Raw genomic sequence first — 13,665 nt, 5'->3', positions numbered from 1 at the left:
CCAATTTTGTATGAAAACACCACTAATACAGATCCAGAGCAATGGAGCTGATCCCTACTGGCTACACAAGGGTTGACCTTTACCCGATGACCTTTTGCTCCTAATTGGATTTTGTTAAGACAATGTCCCCCTGATCAGGATCATTGGAGAGAAGCACAGAGAAGCCTTGGAGAAGAGGAGGAAGGTGTCTGTTATTAGAATGCACCTAGGTCTATAAGGAGATCATGTAGCTGGATTGATTCCACGTTATCATAGTCCATACTGATTTATTCTCCTGTATCTTACCTACAGGATCATCCACAGTCTGTAGAGGGGAGACCACAGCAGGAAGTGATGTATGAAGTCCACACACTGCTGGATAAGAGGGTAAACTCCTCCTTCTATCCCTCCTACTTCCTACTGGTTGGTATTCCGGGATTAGAGCATGAACAGATCTGGATCTCGATCCCTTTCTGTATCACCTATATATTGGCTTTGCTGGGGAACCTCATGGTGGTGGTTGTCATCTTCATGTCTCCCAGACTCCACCAGCCTATGTTTATATTCCTCTCCATGTTGGCCTTCAATGATGGCCTCCTCTGTACGAGCTTTGCCCCCAAAATATTGTCCATTCTCTGGTTCAATGACAGAGCCATCAGCTTTAATGGATGTCTTCTCCAGATGTTCTTCATTCACTCCTTCACCAGCATTGAATCAGGGTTCTTGCTCTCCATGGCTTATGACCGCTATGTGGCCATATATAAGCCTCTCCGGTATACCTCCATAATAACTAGTAGACTGATACTCAGGCTGGTCATCATCTTACTGGTCAGGGCGGTTGTCCTGGTTGGTCCTTGTCTGATTTTGATAAAGAGATTTCCCGCCTTCAAGACCAACATCATTGCCCATTCCTACTGTGAGCACATGGCGGTGGTGAAGCTCGCAGACGCCGATATCCGGGTGAACAGCATATATGGCCTATTTGTGGCCTTCACCATTCTTGGAGTTGATTTGCTCTTCATCTTCTTATCATATATCCTGATTTTCAGTGCCGTTTTCCGTCTTCCTTCTAAAGAGGCTCGTCTGAAAGCGTTCAACACCTGCACCCCCCATATCTGTGTGTTTCTGAGCTTTTACAACATGGCCCTGTTCTCTTTCTTATCCCACCGATACGGCAAGAAGATTCCTCCTTATATCCACATTATCTTCTCCGATATCTACCTCTTGGTTCCCCCCATGCTCAATCCACTGGTCTATGGCCTGAAGACTAATCTGATCCGTGAGGAGATCTGGAAAATCCTAAGAAACAATAAGATGGATTATAGGATGAGTTATTCACGACAATAAAACCTGCAGTGACCTGCTATACAACCTGATGAACTCAAAATGGAGTCATGCATCAGATACTCCTCATATCAAGGACAGGAATAACTAAATCACTATAGAAGTATAAAGTGATTAATGGATGGTTCCGGTAACTTTGGCCTTGTTGCATGGGAGAATGGATGGGGCAAAACTTCCAAACTTTGCTTCAAGATGATTCACTTGAATTTATCATCAGATTCAATAAAGGTTTTACAACCGCATTAGATTGGTGCTCCTGTGATAAGATAAGGCGTCCTTGCTCCTGTACACTGAGCAGAGAGGCACGGCTGAGAGGCGGAGAGGCAGGGCTGAGAGGCGGAGAGGCACGGCTGAGAGGCGGAGAGGCACGGCTGAGAGGCGGAGAGGCACGGCTGAGAGGCGGAGAGGCACGGCGGAGAGGCGGAGAGGCAGGGCTGAGAGGCGGAGAGGCACGGCTGAGAGGCACGGCTGAGAGGCGGAGAGGCACGGCTGAGAGGCGGAGAGGCACGGCTGAGAGGCGGAGAGGCACGGCGGAGAGGCACGGCTGAGAGGCGGAGAGGCAGGGTTGAGAGGCGGAGAGGCACGGCTGAGAGGCAAGGCTGAGAGGCGGAGAGGCAGGGTTGAGAGGCGGAGAGGCAGGGCTGAGAGGCAAGGCTGAGAGGCGGAGAGGCACGGCTGAGAGACAAAGCTGAGAGGCGGAGAGGCAGGGCTGAGAGGCGGAGAGGCACGGCTGAGAGGCAAGGCTGAGAGGCGGAGAGGCACGGCTGAGAGACAAAGCTGAGAGGCGGAGAGGCAGGGCTGAGAGGCGGAGAGGCAGGGTTGAGAGGCGGACAGGCACGGCTGAGAGGCGGAGAGGCACGGCTGAGAGGCACGGCTGAGAGGCGGAGAGGCACGGCTGAGAGGCGGAGAGGCACGGCGGAGAGGCGGAGAGGCAGGGCTGAGAGGCGGAGAGGCACGGCTGAGAGGCACGGCTGAGAGGCGGAGAGGCACGGCTGAGAGGCGGAGAGGCACGGCTGAGAGGCGGAGAGGCACGGCGGAGAGGCACGGCTGAGAGGCGGAGAGGCAGGGTTGAGAGGCGGAGAGGCACGGCTGAGAGGCAAGGCTGAGAGGCGGAGAGGCAGGGTTGAGAGGCGGACAGGCACGGCTGAGAGGCAAGGTTGAGAGGCGGAGAGGCACGGCTGAGAGACAAAGCTGAGAGGCGGAGAGGCAGGGCTGAGAGGCGGAGAGGCAGGGTTGAGAGGCGGACAGGCACGGCTGAGAGGCGGAGAGGCACGGCTGAGAGGCACGGCTGAGAGGCGGAGAGGCACGGCTGAGAGGCGGAGAGGCACGGCTGAGAGGCGGAGAGGCAAGGCTGAGAGGCGGAGAGGCACGGCTGAGAGGCGGAGAGGCACGGCTGAGAGGCGGAGAGGCACGGCGGAGAGGCACGGCTGAGAGGCACGGCTGAGAGGCGGAGAGGCATATATACTGGGTGACCTCCATCATACTGAGTATAAGATGCTGGGAAAGCTGGGTGACCGCATCATACTGAGTATAAGATGCTGGGAAAGCTGGGTGACCTCCATCATACTGAGTATAAGATGGTGAGAAAGCTGGGTGACCTCCATCATACTGAATATAAGATGCTGGGAAAGCTGGGTGACCTCCATCATACTTAATATAAGATGGTGAGAAAGCTAGGTGGCCACATCATACTGAGTATAAGATGCTGGGAAAGCTGGGTGACCACATCATACTGAGTATAAGATGCTGGGAAAGCTGGGTGACCTCCATCATACTGAATATAAGATGGTGAGAAAGCTGGGTGACCACATCATACTGAGTATAAGATGCTGGGAAAGCTGGGTAACCCCATCATACTGAATGTAGGATGCTGGTAAAGCTGGGTGACCTCCATCATACTGAATATAAGATGGTGAGAAAGCTGGGTGACCTCCATCATACTGAATACAAGATGCTGGGAAAGCTGGGTGACCACATCATACTGAGTATAAGATGCTGGTAAAGCTGGGTGACCTCCATCATACTGAATGTAGGATGCTGGTAAAGCTGGGTGACCTCCATCATACTGAATATAAGATGCTGGGAAAGCTGGGTGACCACATCATACTGAGTATAAGATGCTGGGAAAGCTGGGTGACCACATCATACTGAGTATAAGATGCTGGGAAAGCTGGGTGACCTCCATTATACTGAATGTAGGATGCTGGTAAAGCTGGGTGACCTCCATCATACTGAATATAAGATGGTGAGAAAGCTGGGTGAGCACATCATACTGAGTATAAGATCCTGGGAAAGCTGGGTGACCTCCATCATACTGAGTATAAGATGCTGGGAAAGCTGGGTGAGCACATCATACTGAGTATAAGATGCTGGGAAAGCTGAGTGACCTCCATCATACTGAATATAAGATGGTGAGAAAGCTGGGTGACCACATCATACTGAGTATAAGATGGTGAGAAAGCTGGGTGACCTCCATCATACTGAGTATAAGATGCTGGGAAAGCTGGGTGACCTCCATCATACTGAATATAAGATGCTGGGAAAGCTGGGTGACCACATCATACTGAGTATAAGATGCTGGGAAAGCTGGGTGACCTCCATCATACTGAATGTAGGATGCTGGGAAAGCTGGGTGACTTCCATCATACTGACTACAATACAAGATGCTGGAAAACACCTGAGGTTTCTGGAAGGCACCTGACTGGATATGGGGGGTGCATACTGACTGCACATGCACTCTCCTCTATTTCCTCCTAAAACCTGATGGTCAGCAGCTGCCAGGAAAGGGTTACCAGTTCCTGTGAGGCTGTAGCTCCTCCCACACCCCTCTCAGACACAGCTCCTGGGTGTTTCCTATGAGCTCTGTGGCCAATAGGCCGGATTCCCTCCTTGCTCTGGCCCCTCCCTCTGCCTTTAGGAACCTGACCTTCCTCTTCCTGCCCTCAGTCTCCACAGGACGGACCTGCAGCCGGTTTGTGTGGAGAATCCATGGCCGCTTGTGCTGATGTGAAGCTGCTGGTAACACTATAGGTGTGACCAGGCAGAGGGTGAGGGCTGGTGAGGACACTTGCTGTCTGAGCTCCGCCCCCTCTGGTGAGGACACTTGCTGTCTGAGCTCCGCCCCCCTCTGGTGAGGACACTTGCTGTCTGAGCTCCGCCCCCTCTGGTGAGGACACTTGCTGTCTGAGCTCCGCCCCCTCCGGTGAGGACACTTGCTGTCTGAGCTCCGCCCCCTCTGGTGAGGACACTTGCTGTCTGAGCTCCGCCCCCCTCTGGTGAGGACACTTCCTGTCTGAGCTCCGCCCCCTCTGGTGAGGACACTTGCTGTCTGAGCTCCGCCCCCTCTGGTGAGGACACTTCCTGTCTGAGCTCCGCCCCCTCTGGTAATCCCTCAGTAGTTCCCTGGTTGGAGTTTGGGTGTCTGCTCCGTGTATCTGCCCCTCACAGCAGTTGGGCCCCATGCTGGCACTTAGTTTCCAGTGCACCTCATAGTAAGTAATTCCATGTCGCCCAGAGATGCACAGTGCCTGCTATTCTCTCCCTGTCCCATGTGCCCTCCTCCCCATCCCCCTCCCTCTTATTTGCCTCAGAGACATTTTATGCCCACTTACAGCTGCTGCTCATGAGGCTGCACCTCACTTAGCTGTTCTAACCCCCTCATCACCATAAAGCCCCCCCATCACCATACAGCCCCCCCCATCACCATACAGCCTCCCCCCAATCACCATACAGCCTCCCCCAATCACCATACAGCCTCCCCCCCTCACCATACAGCCTCCCCCAATCACCATACAGCCTCCCCCCATCACCATACAGCCTCCCCCCCTCACCATACAGCCTCCCCCCCTCACCATACAGCCTCCCCCCCTCACCATACAGCCTCCCCCCCCTCACCATACAGCCTCCCCCCATCACCATACAGCCTCCCCCCAATCACCATACAGCCTCCCCCCATCACCATACAGCCTCCCCCCTCACCATACAGCCTCCCCCCCTCACCATACAGCCTCCCCCCATCACCATACAGCCCCCCCCCATCACCATACAGCCCCCCCCATCACCATACAGCCTCCCCCCCTCACCATACAGCCTCCCCCCATCACCATACAGCCCCCCCATCACCATACAGCCTCCCCCCAATCACCATACAGCCTCCCCCAATCACCATACAGCCTCCCCCCATCACCATACAGCCTCCCCCCCTCACCATACAGCCTCCCCCCCTCACCATACAGCCTCCCCCCCTCACCATACAGCCTCCCCCCCTCACCATACAGCCTCCCCCCATCACCATACAGCCTCCCCCCATCACCATACAGCCTCCCCCCCTCACCATACAGCCTCCCCCCCTCACCATACAGCCTCCCCCCCTCACCATACAGCCTCCCCCCCTCACCATACAGCCTCCCCCCCTCACCATACAGCCTCCCCCCTCACCATACAGCCTCCCCCCATCACCATACAGCCTCCCCCCATCACCATACAGCCTCCCCCCCTCACCATACAGCCTCCCCCCCCTCACCATACAGCCCCCCCATCACCATACAGCCTCCCCCCAATCACCATACAGCCTCCCCCCATCACCATACAGCCTCCCCCCATCACCATACAGCCTCCCCCCCTCACCATACAGCCTCCCCCCATCACCATACAGCCCCCCCCATCACCATACAGCCCCCCCATCACCATACAGCCTCCCCCCCTCACCATACAGCCTTACCCCCATCACCATACAGCCCCCCCATCACCATACAGCCTCCCCCCAATCACCATACAGCCTCCCCCCAATCACCATACAGCCCCCCCCCCAATCACCATACAGCCCCCCCCCCAATCACCATACAGCCCCCCCCATCACCATACAGCCCCCCCCATCACCATACAGCCTCCCCCCTATCACCATACAGCCCCCCCAATCACCATAGAGCCCCCCCCCCAATCACCATAGAGCCCCCCCCCCCATCACCATACAGCCCCCCCCATCACCATACAGCCCCCCCCATCACCATACAGCCCCCCCCCCAATCACCATACAGCCTCCCCCCATCACCATACAGCCCCCCCCCCCCATCACCATACAGCCTCCCCCCATCACCATACAGCCTCCCCCCATCACCATACAGCACCCCCCATCACCATACAGCCCACTGGTGAGGTGGTAGTGCTCTCTAATGAGGGCTCATCCTCTATAGACTATACTGGTCCCCCTCAGTATCCTGAGGTGAATGGACCATATTGTGATGCTGTTACTGTCCCATATTTGCAGGCGCAGGTCCCACTTTTTATGTTCCTCCCAGGGTTCGTGGCTCTGTTGTTGCCGCGTTTCAGCCTGGTATCATTCTACGCTACTCCTGACTCCATTCTAGGGATTCCGGGATTGCTTGAGCGTTCCAGATCCAAGGAGTCTGGTCACATAGTGCGCACTGACTTGAGGGGGCGGGGCCCCTCTTCTCCAGGGTGGCGGCCTGGTCCAGAAAAGCACGCCAAGCCCTCATCCTGTGGCTCCAGCAGTGAATTTGCTTTCCCAGGGTGGCGGCCTGGTCCAGACAAACACGCCAAGCCCTGATCCTGTGGCTCCAGCGGTGAATTCGCTTTCCCAGGGTGGCGGCCTGGTCCAGAAAAGCACGCCAAGCCCTCATCCTGTGGCTCCAGCGGTGAATTCGCTTTCCCAGAGTGGCGGCCTGGTCCAGAAAAGCACGCCAAGCCCTCATCCTGTGGCTCCAGCGGTGAATTCGCTTTCCCAGGGTGGCGGCCTGGTCCAGACAAACACGCCAAGCCCTGATCCTGTGGCTCCAGCGGTGAATTTGCTTTTCCAGGGCGGCCTGGTCCAGACAAGCACACTAAGACATGATCCAGTTGCTCTAGCAGTGATTTCAGTAATGATGGATCCTCCAGAGCCTTGTCTGACGCTTTCCGCTCCGCCTGTAGTTGGTGAGTAAGTGTCGCTCGGTGGGGTAAGGGGGGGTGGGGGGGGGGATGACTCCAAAGTTTTAGCTGCCCTGAAAATGTTTGTGGGTAAATTGTCCTCCCCATCTGGTGCCAGTTACTTTCAGAGCAGCTGTCCTTCCCTAAAAGATGGTGCCCCCCTCATTAGATGAGGAGGTAAAATAATAATTTTATTCCAGACAATATATGGACGCTTGGTCCTTGGTATCGGTGGATCAATATGTGATGGAAAGGGAATGACCCCCACAGACAGAGTATGCCAAGTCAGCTACCTTGGATTGAGAAGACACCTGGCTCCAGACGTGCTTCACCCGGGTTGGGCTATGGGTCATAGGTCGCTATTCTGAGTCTGAGGACACTTCTATATGGAGGGAAATTAGATGCAGGAACAGTCTAGGATTTTAATCAGCGAATAGCTAGACAGATCATGATAATAGATGACAATGATAGATGACAGTCTGCGGGTATCTCAGCATAGGCCGGTGTATTAGCACAACTACCTGACTGTCACAATACAGCTCAGTAATGTACATGTCAGACTGTTAGGAGACACTTACATCTGCCTATTACAGTGTGAACAGCGCCATCTAGTGGTCATGATTTTAATTACACCTGTGCACATATATACTTTCTGTTTTATACAGACTAATAGGGTTAGTTTTACATGGAATCAAAGTGAGTTGCAATTAAAATAAGATTATTTCATTTAAGTATTTTCACATTTTATCAACAAAAAATGGAAACAAGCTGCCATCCAGTGCCATCACTAGCAGCATCGTCCCCATACACTTCACAGAAATCCAAGGCTGGTTGCTGCTTGCCTGTGGCCTGGGTGGTCTCAAATTGTTCTGTATAGTGCATAGGTGTTCTTTATAGATATTCTATATAATGTATAGGTTTTGAGAACTGGATATATATATATATATATATATATATATATATATATATATATATATATATATATATATTGGGACAGTATTTATGATGCATATAATCACACAGCATGACAGGACTCCCATAGACACTTTGCTCTGGCTTTGGCTTATACTTGCACACCAATCATCGCCTCTTTATTGGCCCAACCAGTGGCTCTGGTAACACATCTCTTTGGGTCCCGTGGCGGTGCGTCACCCAGGTCAAGTTTGCAGGTATGTTCAGATAAAAGCACAAGGGCTCCACCTGCAGAGGCCCGTACATCACCATGCGTTCTCCCAGACCTCCTATCCATCTAGATTATAGACCCCAGGTAACGAGCAGTAGGACGCCAGTGAGCGTAACAGCGATGGCTCCTTGATTCTACCAGCACCTCTATAAGTAAGCAGCTGGTATTTTGTGTTTTGGTTTTCAGTTCAGTTTTATATAGAGTCTGCTGTCTGGTTGTATATAGAGTCTGCTGTCTGGTTGTATATAGAGTCTGCCGTCTGGTTGTATATAGAGTCTGCCGTCTGGTTGTATATAGAGTCTGCCGTCTGGTTGTATATAGAGTCTGCCGTCTGGTTGTATATAGAGTCTGCCGTCTGGTTGTATATAGAGTCTGCCGTCTGGTTGTATATAGAGTCTGCCGTCTGGTTGTATATAGAGTCTGCCGTCTGGTTGTATATAGAGTCTGCTTTCTGGTTGTATATAGAGTCTGCCGTCTGGTTGCTGCCTTGTCTGTACACCTCCTGCTGCGCTTAATATTCTATTATATTGAGCCCCACCACAACCACTCATTGCATTGTTCATATTCTTGCACTAGTTTGTATTCCAGCTCCTCCCTGGAGTGGATGGTTTTTATGAAGCCGGCTTTCCTTCTGCAGAATTGCGGAGGTTGCTGGATCTCCTTGATGGTTTGTTGGGTATGAGGAGGGAACCTTAAGCGGCTTTAGCCCCCTTCTGTCGGGTTATGCCTAAGGGATTTTCGCTTGCTACTTCTCTCTTACTACCGAGGATCCAAGTGGCCTGAACACTGTATACATCTCAGTAGGCCATTAAAGGCTGACCATGGGCTTTGAGGAACAGGCTTGAAACTTACCGTGGTAACATCTCTGCCACTATATTAGTAGGATGTTGAGTGTCTCTCCTTCCAAAAAGAGTATAATTATTTGATCATAAAACTAAATAATAATAAAAAAATAAATAAATAAATTCACCCCATAAATATTTGTCATAAAAGGCACCATTACACAGTACACTTGTTCCTGAAATGCAACAATAAATATTGGCACGGTCATTCAGGCCATTTTGGGCTGTCATGAAGGGGTTAATCATAAAACTAAGAATAAATAAACACACATCTTTCCCATCAGCCCAGTTGGTTTGTGGATGGACATTGAGTGTGGTCTCATGCATTAATAGCTTGGCTTTCCTTCCTGTCTGTAGACATCTATCTTACCAGTCCTTCACTGCTTAGAATATTCTATTTATTTCAGGGTTCACCATGTTCCTGGTATTGATGACATTTGTGCAGTGATATGTCTCAGTTTTGTTTCCAGGTTGTTTGTAAGCTTCTCTCTGGGTCTAGTATGATGGGCAGGCCATGCCCACCTAGTGGACCTCAATGGATGTCACTCCTCACCGGTCATCCTGGCCATGTGGCAGCATTACGGTAAGGTGTGGGAAGGTGGTTCTCTTTGATGGACTGTTGGGAAATTGCTGCTGATCCTGCCGCACTGCTGAAGTTTACAATTGATCTTTCGTTGCGCTTAAGATAGTCTGGTTTCTTGGGATCTTGCTCAGAATTGTATTTATGCTTAATGTTGGATAGAGAAGATGTCACTTAGTCTTCCCTATATGCCGGGCTCTTAAGGGGTGAAGAAGGGAGCACATGCCCATGGAGTGCCATCGCCTTTCAATTATCTTGGCTACTTATTCAGCTTTGCCCTTCGGCTTGCAAGTCCTCATACGAGGCCAAGTTGTTTGAGCGGTTTTAGTAGACTTTGATAATTGCGAGGTCCTTTTCTCTTAAATGGGGATATCATGAGAAAAAACCCGATCTGAGTCTGGGTCCATAAGTTAAGGAGTGATTCCGTGATTACAGGGTGTGAGCACCACTGCAGACGGTCTCATGCTCGGCCTGTTCAGAGTGGCTTGTGGTCGACTTTCAGAAATCATGGTTCTAGGTAATAGATTCTTGGTTCACAAGGATTAACCCCCCACTTCCTCACTGTTTTAATCTTGCTCCATTTTTCAGTCTTTTGCAACCCTTGCACTCTCTCCCAGTGGCTTAGAGACACACTCCCTTACATTAGAGGTGGCTATGGAGCAGTAAGACCTTTCCTAGACTGAGTTCATTTGCAATAGGCGTTACCATTTGCTCTTGCTTTGCACACTACATGGGTTTTGAAGCTGCTGTTTTGGTTGTTTTAAATTTATCTTTTTTCTTCTCTAGGTTCACTCATTGGTTTGGATTGTGGAGAACTCTACACTGTGGGCTGCTCAATCTGCAGAGATCAGGCATGGCGACAATAATCTGCGGTGTGTAACATCTTGGACTCTTGGTATGGTATCCACTACCTCTCACTGAACACTCACAAGTCCTGTTTTGTTCGATGATGCTCTAGGGTGGAGTGTCACCGGTTAAAGGGCGATAACAGGGATTGATGGAAGTTGATGGAGTGCTCTGATATATATTGAGCCGATATATTTATCTTGCATCCAAGATGGCATTGAGCAGGCCCTCTTTGTTGGGTGGTGGTCGGAGCCCCGTGTAGGGCTACAGGGTCTCCTCCGTGGCGGAAATTACCTGCTAAGCAGGCGTGTTGGGTTAGTAAGGCGGACTTGCACGGCAGGAGTCTGTCGTCCGGCATACCCCTTTACACCCCTCGGTCTAAGAGTTCGGCACTACCTGCCCGGTTATTGGTTTGGTTTGAGAAATAATTAAAAGCTGTGGCCGATCACCACCCAGCAAAAGTTATATCGGTGTCTGTGTCTTTATTCCTGGCAGCTATGCTTATTAATGATGGTTTTTGGTTGCTTTGGGTCTATGTGCAGTCTGTATTTTCACCATAGTTCACTTTTCCCTTCACATGATCACTTTTTGCAGTCAAAATGCCCCCCCCCCCCCCCCCCCAGAACTCTCCCCTCCAAGCAATCCCCCTGTGGGTATGACCAATCCGTCACCCATAGTTCCATTCTCCTTCCCCCTCATGTTCGCACCCCCTATTAGTATAAATAATGGTAAACAAAACAACATACACACATACTGTAGTTCTACCAAAGCATCAGATGATCATGCTGGGAGTTGTTGTTCTACCACAGCCACACAGGATCATGCTGGGAGATGTAGTTCTACAGCCTACACTGCATCAACCTCTTAATCTGTTGCAGAACTTTAACTCCCATTATGGTTTGCCAATAGGGCTTGATGGGGGTTGTAGTCCTGCACCTGAATGTCCACAGACTGCAAAACTACAACTCCCACCATGAACTGTTAGGAGGACATGGTGGGAAATGTAGTTCTCACCTGTCCTGGTTCCTGCTCTGTCCTCCTCTCATCCTGTGTGGCTGCTGCCCTTGGTTGGTGGGGGAAGGGAATAGATGGCCCTGCGATACAGTGTAGGGCTGGGGGGGTGGGGAGATGGGAGGAACGTGTCACTGGTTATGCTTTGTGTGGGTGTGTGTGTGTATGGGGGGGATGAAGGGGTGCCATAGGGGATGCTGTGTGTGGGGTGATGGGGGGATGCTGTGGGGGGGGGGGGCTGCAGGGATGCTGTGTTGGGGGGGATGGAGGGATTCTATGTGTGTGTAAGGATGGGAGGGCTGCAGGGATTCTGTGGGGGGGATGGGGGGCTGCAGGGGATGCTGTGTGGGGGGATAAGAGAAGCTGCAGGGGATGCTGTGTGTGTGGCAGGATGGAGGGCTGCAGGGGATGCTATGGGGGGCTGCAGGGGATGCTGTGTGGGGGGGATAAGAGAAGCTGCAGGGGATGCTGTGTGGGGGAGGATGGAGGGCTGCAGGGGATGCTGTGTGGGGGATAGGGGAAGCTGCAGGGGATGCTGTGTGTGGGGGGATGGGGGGGCTGCAGGGGATGCTGTGTGTGGGGGATAGGGGAAGCTGCAGGGGATGCTGTGTGTGGGGCATAGGGGGGCTGCAGGGGATGCTGTGGGGAGGATAGGGGGGCTGCAGGGAATGCTCTGTGTGGGGGATAGGGGGGCTGCAGGGCAGGGCCGTCTTAACAGCATTATGGGCCCCTGGGCAGAGGTGCGAATTGCCCCCCCCCCCCCAACCGTCGCCATCAAATCCCCCACATCTTTGCATATAGTGCCCCCCATAGTAGCCAATCGCTCCCATATAGTGCCCCCCATAGTAGACAATCCCCCCATATAGTTACCCCATAGTAGCCAATCCCCCCATAGTAGCCAGTGCCCCCCATAGTAGCCAGTGCTCCCCATAGTAGCCAGTGCTCCCCATAGTAGCCAGTGCTCCCCATAGTAGCCAGTGCTCCCCATAGTAGCCAGTGCTCCCCATAGTAGCCAGTGCTCCCCATAGTAGCCAGTGCTCCCCATAGTAGCCAGTGCTCCCCATAGTAGCCAGTGGCCCCCATAGTAGCCAGTGCCCCATAGTAGCCAGTGCCCCCATATAGTGCCCCCCATAGTAGCCAATCCCCCCATATAGTGCCCCCCATAGTAGCCAGTGCTCCCCATAGTAGCCAGTGCCCCCCATAGTAGCCAGTGCCCCCCATAGTAGCCAGTGCCCCCCATAGTAGCCAGTGGCCCCCATAGTAGCCAGTGCCCCCATAGTAGCCAGTGCCCCCATAGTAGCCAGTGCCCCCATATAATGCCCCCCATAGTAGCCAATCCCCCCATATAGTGCCCCCCATAGTAGCCAGTGCCCCCATAGTAGCCAGTGCCCCCATATAATGCCCCCCATAGTAGCCAATCCCCCCATATAGTGCCCCCCAAAGTAGCCAGTGCCCCCATAGTAGCCAGTGCCCCCCATAGTAGCCAGTGCCCCCCATAGTAGCCAGTGCCCCCCATAGTAGCCAGTGCCCCCCATAGTAGCCAGTGCCCCCTATAGTAGCCAATCCCCCCATATAGTGCCCCCCATAGTAGCTAGTACCACCATAGTAGCCAGTGCCCCCCATAGTAGCCAGTGCCCCCCATAGTAGCCAGTGCCCCCCATAGTAGCCAGTGCCCCCATAGTAGCCAGTGCCCCCCATAGTAGCCAGTGCCCCCCATAGTAGCCAGTGCCCCCCCATAGTAGCCAGTGCCCCCCATAGTAGCCAGTGCCCCCCATAGTAGCCAGTGCCCCCCATAGTAGCCAGTGCCCCCTATAGTAGCCAATCCCCCCATATAGTGCCCCCCATAGTAGCTAGTACCACCATAGTAGCCAGTACCCCCATAGTAGCCAGTGCCCCCCATAGTAGCCAGTGCCCCCCATAGTAGCCAGTGCCCCCATAGTAGCCAGTGCCCCCCA

The 13,665-nt window shown here is 52.7% G+C and overlaps 2 protein-coding genes across 2 annotated transcripts in view; one reads left to right on the top strand and one right to left on the bottom strand.

Moving 5' to 3' along the window:
- Window positions 1-333: 333 nt before the first annotated feature.
- Window positions 334-1,326, top strand: LOC138793322 (olfactory receptor 52A1-like). The gene has a single exon (XM_069971846.1). It carries the CDS (start codon window positions 334-336, stop codon window positions 1,324-1,326), a length of 993 nt encoding a protein of 330 aa, XP_069827947.1.
- Window positions 1,327-6,668: 5,342 nt separating this feature from the next.
- Window positions 6,669-13,665, bottom strand: part of LOC138793321 (olfactory receptor 52E2-like) — a 32,251-nt gene continuing 25,254 nt past the window's right edge. The window contains exon 3 of the mRNA XM_069971845.1: window positions 6,669-7,145. Coding sequence (XP_069827946.1) covers window positions 6,669-7,145 — 477 coding nt within the window. The remainder of the gene's footprint in view (window positions 7,146-13,665) is intronic.

The sequence above is a fragment of the Dendropsophus ebraccatus genome, chromosome 5 (assembly GCF_027789765.1).
Source record: "Dendropsophus ebraccatus isolate aDenEbr1 chromosome 5, aDenEbr1.pat, whole genome shotgun sequence".
In the NCBI taxonomy this organism is placed as follows: domain Eukaryota; kingdom Metazoa; phylum Chordata; class Amphibia; order Anura; family Hylidae; genus Dendropsophus; species Dendropsophus ebraccatus.
The sequence above is the reverse complement of the archived record's forward strand: the minus strand, read 5'-3'. Positions and strand labels throughout refer to the sequence as shown.

What these genes read in the sequence shown, in the direction of transcription:
- LOC138793322 (XM_069971846.1), top strand. Translation starts at nt 334, where the DNA reads ATGTATGAAGTCCACACACTGCTGGATAAGAGGGTAAACTCCTCCTTC.